This window comes from Corvus brachyrhynchos, unplaced genomic scaffold (assembly GCF_000691975.1).
Source record: "Corvus brachyrhynchos isolate BGI_N302 unplaced genomic scaffold, ASM69197v1 scaffold122, whole genome shotgun sequence".
Classification (NCBI taxonomy): domain Eukaryota; kingdom Metazoa; phylum Chordata; class Aves; order Passeriformes; family Corvidae; genus Corvus; species Corvus brachyrhynchos.
In genome coordinates, this window is record NW_008236778.1 from 1305410 (window position 1) to 1313200 (window position 7791).

Here is a 7791-nt window from a genome sequence, read left to right on the forward strand (position 1 = left end):
CTTTCCCTGGTGATAACTGGAGGAGCTGCTTGAAGCTGGGGGATGTGTGTCTAATGCAGTGAAGAGTTGGAATGAACACTAAGCTGTTTACCCCTCTTTTGTACAGACTGATATTGAAATTACGCGGGAGGAAGACTTTGCCCGCATCCTGCAGATGGAGGAAGAGTACATTCAGCAGATGTGCGAGGATCTGATAAGAGTCAAGCCAGATCTGGTCATCACGGAAAAAGGAGTTTCTGGTAACAGCACATGTGATCCTTTGTGTTGAATTCATCTCAGTGAGGTTCATGGTGTTAAATGCACTGCTCAGGAACTTAAAAAAACCCAACCAAAACTAAAAACCACCACAACAGCAAACTAATACAACTCCCCCCAAACCTGGTGTTGAACCTGGTTTGGGTTTTATTTTAGCTTTCTAGCAAATAGTGTACACTGCAGGCATTGAAGTTCATCCTTGGCGTTGCTTTGTGAAAGTAGACTCTTATAATAATATTTTGCTTTTCCAGCATTTGGGAAAGATACTAAAATACAAGTGAGGCTGAGTCTTAAACCCTGGAGAGCTGTGCTACTGTTTTGCCTTGCAGACTGGTTTAAAAAGCTACATTTAGGTGCTTTTTTTCTGTAACCCCTTTTGCTTCAAAGACTGGAACTGAAATAGCTGGATTGATAACTGATAAACAGATAAAGCTTGTCATGATACTGCTGATTCATTACTGAAATTGCACAAACCTGGTTTCAGACCTGGCCCAGCACTACCTGATGAGAGCCAACATCACCGCCATCCGCAGGGTGCGAAAGACTGACAACAACCGGATTGCCAGGTAGGTATTGGCTCCTGTCTGGAGCCTGTTCCTGCTGTGCCTGACATGGAATTGTTCTGATCTCACCCTTTGTCAGTTCTGATTTGTGAGTGTCTAATGTCATGCTTTGGTGTGCTAGGGCCTGTGGAGCTCGCATTGTCAGTCGCACAGATGAGCTCCGGGAGGAGGATGTGGGAACTGGTGCTAGGCTCTTTGAAGTGAAAAAAATAGGAGATGAGTATTTTGCCTTCATCACTGATTGCAAAGATCCTAAGGCTTGCACCATCATCCTCCGGGGAGCCAGCAAGGAAATCCTAGCGGTGAGTGAATGCATGGGCTGCTTCCTCCTGTGCCAGCCATCTTCATGGTGTGAGTCATGGCCAGCAGACTGTGGGCTGGGCTTTCAGCTGGTATGGTGCTCCAGTTAATAATGAGAAGGGCAGTGGAGCTGAGGATGGGTCTGGGCTCAGCGAGGACCTTATTGCTCCCTGGTTAGTACTACTTGACAGAAGGGTCTAGCCCACTGGGGGTCAGGCTCTTCACCCTAGTAACAAGTGACAGGGCAAGAGGAAATGGCCTCAAGTTGCACCAGGGGAGGTTTAGATTGGATATTAGGGAAAGTTTCTTCATGGAAACTATGGTCAGGCACTGGCACAGGTACCCAGGGCAGTAGTGGAGGGATTTAGCAAATGTGTGGATGTGGCTTGGGTCTTGGGTTAGTGGTGGCCTTGGCAGTGCTGTGGGAGTGTTTGAACCTGATGATGTTAGAGGGCTTTCCAGCCTCAACAAGTTTGCGATTCTGTGCCTGTTGCAGGAGGTGGAGCGCAACCTGCAGGATGCCATGCAGGTGTGCCGCAATGTCCTCATGGACCCACAGCTGGTGCCAGGTGGGGGAGCCACTGAAATGGCCGTTTCCCATGCACTGACAGAGAGGTCCAAGGGCATGACCGGCGTGGAGCAGTGGCCCTACCGCGCAGTGGCCCAGGCTCTGGAAGTCATTCCCCGGACGCTGATCCAGAACTGTGGCGCTAGCACTATCCGTGTTCTGACCTCGCTCAGGGTAAGGCATGTGGCAGCGGCACCAGGAGGGAGTCAGCCCTTTCCTGCTTCACCCAGCTCCTCGGATCAGTCACCGTTCAGAGCAGTGCCCTTGTTGTGCTATCAGTAACATGTTCTTGTATAAACTCCAAAATTGAGACTATTCTAATGACCTCTTGCTGTTTCCTGAGCCCATGGTCAGTTTGAGACTCCAGAGGGGAACTTGCCATCTCACCCCACTGGTGGTGACCTGTTTTGTCTTTCTGCTTTCAGGCCAAGCACACTCAGGAAGGCAGCCAGACATGGGGGGTGAATGGGGAGACTGGAGCCCTGGTTGACATGAAGGAGCTGGGGATCTGGGAGCCCTTGGCTGTCAAACTTCAGACCTATAAAACAGCTGTGGAGGTAAGGAGAAGTGGAAACTTCAGAGCCTCTGTGGATATCATTTGGGAAAGGAGGATATCCTTCCCTGTGTTCTGGGGTGTTTGGGTGGGCATCACACACCCAGTGTGTCTGAGCTCATTGTTGCTGGAGGTGGGATAATGAGGGATGTGGGAGCCAGACTCAGGCTTTCCCAGGGTTTTTGATCCTGCAGCTAAATTTCATCATGTTTCATCCCACCTTTTCCTGCACACGGTGCAGAGTGCTCTCACTGCTTCCAATGCCAGCCAGAGCTGTGCCTGAGCAATTCCTTACCAGCAACATGCTGGAATCATCAGTGGTTGTGGGAGCTGTATCCCTTTGCCTGGTTGGGGCTGCCAGGTCTCAGCTGCCCTTCTCCTTGCAGATCCTGCCATTACCTAGCTGGTCTTAGATCAAAGGCTGTTCCTCGAAGGGATACTGTATCCCTTCTGTGTCAGCCAACAAGAAGAAACCGGTGTCCTTGTTTCCGTGGTGGCGGGAAAGCAGCCCCTTGCTGCTCCCGCAAGCCTGTGAGGAACCATTTCAACCCAGGCTGATGGTTGTGTGGTGTGGAAGCTGGGCAGGTTGGGTTTTGTCTTTTGTGATGAGCTCCAGATGAGCCCTGGGTGTGCGGTTTCTCTTCAGACTGCAGTTCTCCTGCTCCGTATCGATGACATCGTTTCGGGGCACAAAAAGAAGGGTGACAACCAAAGCAAGCAGGCCGCAGCACCAGAGGCAGCCCAGGAGTGAGAGGTTCAGTGTCTGCAGGGGAGAACCAGCCGCCTTGACGATGACATGGAGGAGAGCTCAGTGCAGTGCCCTGGTCTTGAGGCTGAGCTGGGAAAAGTTTGTTGAAAGGCTGGGAGGGATAGAAAATACCCTGGACAGGGGGAAAGGGCATAGTTGTTGGTGTCCCTGCACTGGTGGACACTGCTCCTGGGGTGAGGCATCCAGACTGAAACTCCTCTTTGTCTCAAAATAAATACATTGTTTCAGGCTCTTTCTGTGTTTAATCCCCATGGGTAGGGAGGTATGCTGGAAAGGCTCTGCCCAAGGGCTGGACACTGCCAGGGATCTTGGGACAGAGACCCAGTGTGGGGGTGACCTGGAGGGGCCAGGACCTTGCTAGGCCACTGCTACCAGCCTCTCTCTGCCCCGACAATCCCTCCAAAGGTTGGGATCTCCTGTAGGCAATGGTGGGTGAAGCCGGGCGGTTTCACCTGCTGAGAGGTGTCCCTGAGCCCCCGTGGGCCCCTGGGCTTCGTGGGTGGGCAGGAGCAGCCTGGGCTGGATGCGCTGGGGTGCGGCTGCAGCAGGGCAGCACTGGGGGGAAGGAAGGAAGGAAGGAAGGGGCTTCTGGCACCGGCACTGGGACAGGCTGGGCAGGCGGGGCTGTGCCAAGCGCAGGAGGTTTAGCGAGGCCAAGGGCAGATGCTGCAGCTGCATTGGGGCAACCCGAAACACGAAGAGACTGGGGAAGAATGGGTGGAGAGCAGCCCTGAGAAGGATTTGGGGGTGCGGGTGGACAAGAAGCTCAGCATGCCTTGGCGGGGTGCACTGGGGGCCCAGAAAGCCAAACGCTGTCCTCAGTGGGCTCATCCCCAGCAGCGTGGGCAGCATGTGAAGGGGAGGATTCCTACCCTCTGCTCTGAAGAGAGCCCCCTGCAGAGCTGCCTCCAGCTCTGGGGCAAGTCCAGAGAATGAGATACTGGGAAGAAATTCCTCCCTGTGAAGGTGGTGAGGCACTGCCAGAGGTGCCCCAGAGAGCTGTGGCTGCCCCATCCCTGGCAGTGTTCAAGGCCTGCTGCAATAAGGCAAGGAAATGTAGTCTAGTGGAAGGGGGTTTAACCTAGATAGTCTTTAAGGTCCCCTCCAAACAAAAGCAGTCTGTTAACCCTATTACTCCATTATCACTTTACTCCGATTCTACAAGAGCCCATGGAAGCAGAAATTGCCTGTTGTGAGCCTGGCTGAAGAGACTTACAGCTCACTAAAACCTGCAGGCAACCTGGTTTTGAGAGCACTTTGGTACAAGCAAGGCTTCTGTCATGGTGTTCCTTCCATTTTCTTACAAAATCCTCAATACCTCAACACAACTCAACTGTGTGCAGAGGAACAAAAAAGAGGAGGAACAACACAGTTCTCTGCTCAACAAAACACATCAAGGTTTCCCAGAGAACACCATCAACAGGGACATCCCTTAGTGCCCCTTTTGGAAAGAGCAGCAGCTCTGACATGCTCTATCAAATCAGACCACTGATCTGTGGTGTCACCAGAGCGAGCTCTGTCCCGCAGGGCAGGCAGCACCCGGAGGGGGCCCTGAGATACGACACCCTGCAGAAAACTGCAGCAGGCAAACGGGAGCTGGAGGCAGCACAAGGGGCACAGCCCCACAGCCAGGCCCCTCTGGGCACTACCACGCTGCTCGGATTGCTGCGGCTGCAGAGGGGCGAGGGGCTCCGGCTCCAAAGGGGCTGACCAGGCAGTTTGGGACTTTTGGTTGTTCTTTTTTCTGCTTGCTTGTTTCTCCTTTAGAACACAGAGGACACCTCACCACTGCTGCTGCAGCCACCAAGTCCTTTGCCCTGCAGAGGGCTGAAGCACGGCCCAGGCAGCACCTGGCAGGGAACGGGGCCATCCCACTGTCTGCAGCTTCCTCACGTGGGGAAGCGGAGGGGCGGGCACTGATCTCTGCCCTGTGTGACCACTGACAGGACTCCAGGGAACGCCTGGAGCTGGGTCAGGACAGGGTTTAGGCTGGATATTAAGAAAAGGCTCTTCTCCCAGAGGATGGTCTCCCGGGCAATGGAAGAGGCTCCCCAGGAAAGTGGTCACAGCACCGAGCTTGACAAGAGTTCGAGGACTTTGGACAGGGTCGGCAGGCGCGTGGTTGGGATTCCCGGGGCTGTTCTCTGCAGGACCAGGAGCTGGGACTGCGCGATCCTTGGGGGTCCCTTCCAACCTAGGAGGTTCTAAGATTCTACTCTCAGATTCTCTGGCTCAAATCCCACAGTGCAGCTCCTTCCCAGAGGGAGCTGGGACAGAAACTCAGCTGCTTCTGTGATAATACTCCTCTGGAGAACTGAAGGGAATGAACTCCAGCTCCCGCTGGAGCTCTCCAGGTGACTGCAGGGCAAACCACACACACCACGTGCCAGCAGGAAGCCACCACACTGGGCTGCGGCTGCCGTGGTGCACTTTTCCACTATCAATTGAAAGGTACTTACAAAGTGAGGGGAGAACCTCCTGTCAAAGTCGCGCTGAGCCAGGATTCCTCCCTGCCCGGGAGCACTAGTGAAGCCAACCTGGAAAAGGCAGGGAAAAGACAGGCTTTGCCACCTTTCCTCCTCCTCGCTCCAGAACTGGGCAGGGTGAGAGCACAGGGACACGCATCCTCCCCGAGCACCCAGCTCCAGCAGCGCGGTCAGCTGTAGCCGCAGGGCTCCTATAAATCATCCACTTACCACGACCTGGGCACCCTCCTGGGCCAGGTACGTGATGGTGGCAGAGGTGAAGTTGAAGTACCCAGCTTTGAGAGGCCGTAGAACCACGGTGTGGGACACGTTGCTCGCTCTGGGAGCCGGACATTAAGGAAAACGGTTGTATTTCATCCCAGCAAGAAAAGTGAGGAGATGGGAAAGGGCAGCCTGGAACCAGGTGCAAAAGTCAGTGCTGCTGACAGATCGGAGGGCTCGTGCTCACAGACAGCCCGGCCCACCCAGCTGCTCCTCCCCAGGCAGAGGAACTACTCCGGGACCTGGTCCTCTCTGCAAGGAGCTTTATTTTTACACAGCACTGTCCAGAAGAGCAGGGGTTTGCATTCGGCACCCTGTCTGGAAGGAATTTCAGAGACAGCAGATGAAGATAGGACGCAGCTGCAGGATGCTCAGGGGCAAGAAAGAGAGTTGGGAGAAATTTCAAAACACAAAAAGATACGGAGCAATCCTGTCCCACTTGACGTTGAGCATGCCAGAGACGATGCCAAAATCTTCTGGGGGGAAGGAATCATCCGACAGCTCCACATCTAGGGCAGCGCTAAACACAACAAAGAGAGGGGTGCGACAGGAATCTTAAGATTTGCCATCTGCTTACAGGCTCTGCAGCAAAGTGCACTGACAGGTCCATCCTGAACAAATGAAAGAACTGATCTTTGAAAGATAAAATGTCACCAGTAGAAGATGGGGAGGAGAGCTGAGGTGTCTTACAGGGAGACTGCAGAGAGAGGAAGGCAAAGCTGAGAGAAACAACCACAGAGACAGGAAAAACACCGTTTTTTCCACAACAGGATTTGGCAGTTTGCTGAACTTCAGATACCATCCCATGGATACACACTTTGGCCTAAATAATAACCATATCCCACATATAAGGTTATAGTATCTCATTAATGTTGTATGAGTCCAACATTACAGATATTCTTCTCTTTGCAATACTACCCTCAGCATGCGTTATTCTGCCTTTAAAAAAAAAAAATCTAAAAACAAAACCTCAAAGCACTTTAATAGGCTCCTGCATTTTGTCCACTCAGCTTTTCATTCTGCAAATGAAGCTTTTTACCAGCATTGTGGAAGTTCTGTTTTATCTTTGTCAGGTCCTTAGTTAAGTCCTGATAGCAAAAAGAAACTTTTATTAAAAAGAATAAACGTGAAAAAGAGCTCACAAAGCCAAGAAAGGGAGCTGCATGCATGGGGAGCAGAGTGTCACAGGACACCACATGCTGGACTGACAGCTTGAGCAGCCACGAGGTGAAAGCAGGGACAATGGAAGAGGAAGGAAAAGACAAATTTCGGGGTCAATCCTTCAGGCACTGCTGGAAAGCTCAGAGTCCGAGGGAGCAAAAGCAACAGCACAGCAAGGAGCTCAGAAATCGGCTTACCTGGAGCCAACGTTGTAGATGTTGTACTGCAAAGTCAAGTCCTTGCCCTCCACTGCGTACCTGTTTAACAGGGATTTGGAGGCCAGGAGCCTGGCGCCATCCTCGCAGTGAGCCACAGACACCAGGGCAAACACAGCAAGAAGCAGGAGCTTCATCTAGAAACACAAGGAAATGGAATGTCACTGATCATTTGAAATCTCTGAACACCTTCCTGTGAGGACATAAGAACTGGCACAGCAGCGCCCCAGATCTGCAGCCGTGGAAGAAATGCCGATGGTCTTCTCCCCTTTCAAAGCCCTGGCCAGTGTCACTCCCCTTTACAGAATCCTGGAACATCCTGAGTTGAAAGGGACCCACAAGGATCATCAAGTCCAACCCCTGGCCCTGCACATCTCAGTAATGGGCAAAGCTTTCAGATCACTGAGCCTCTTCCAGTAACTTCCAGAGCAAAAGCTTTGGCAGTTAACAATTTCACCAGTTTTAGCAACTAACAGTTAATTGCCCTTGCAAAGCCTGGCAACTTTCCAGCACTGTCTTACACAACAGAGTTTGTTCTTCTCAGAAAACACCAGCTCCTCACTTCCAACATTTCTTCTTTCCTATTTCCAGCCACTGAGGAACCACCAACTCCCTCCAGTGGCTTTGATGATCCCCACAAGCCCCTGCTTCAGGCCCCGG

General features: G+C 52.4%; 2 protein-coding genes across 2 annotated transcripts in view; one reads left to right on the forward strand and one right to left on the reverse strand.

The window, feature by feature from the left end:
• CCT3 (chaperonin containing TCP1 subunit 3) overlaps window positions 1-3240 on the forward strand; it is a gene marked incomplete at its 5' end in the record, with an annotated part of 6555 nt that extends 3315 nt beyond the window's left edge. The window contains 6 exons of the mRNA XM_017727958.1: window positions 107-239; window positions 740-821; window positions 940-1120; window positions 1615-1860; window positions 2112-2243; window positions 2886-3240. Of these exons, the coding sequence (XP_017583447.1) occupies window positions 107-239; window positions 740-821; window positions 940-1120; window positions 1615-1860; window positions 2112-2243; window positions 2886-2990 (879 nt within the window). The remainder of the gene's footprint in view (window positions 1-106; window positions 240-739; window positions 822-939; window positions 1121-1614; window positions 1861-2111; window positions 2244-2885) is intronic.
• Window positions 3241-5197: 1957 nt separating this feature from the next.
• Window positions 5198-7300, reverse strand: LOC103611327 (translocon-associated protein subunit beta). Its single transcript, XM_017727959.1, has 4 exons — window positions 7114-7300; window positions 6177-6275; window positions 5705-5813; window positions 5198-5545 (listed from the first exon to the last, which is right to left on the reverse strand). The coding sequence occupies exons 1-4, from the start codon at window positions 7266-7268 to the stop codon at window positions 5213-5215; spliced, it is 696 nt and encodes a 231-aa protein (XP_017583448.1). The 5' UTR covers window positions 7269-7300; the 3' UTR covers window positions 5198-5212.
• Window positions 7301-7791: the final 491 nt, after the last annotated feature.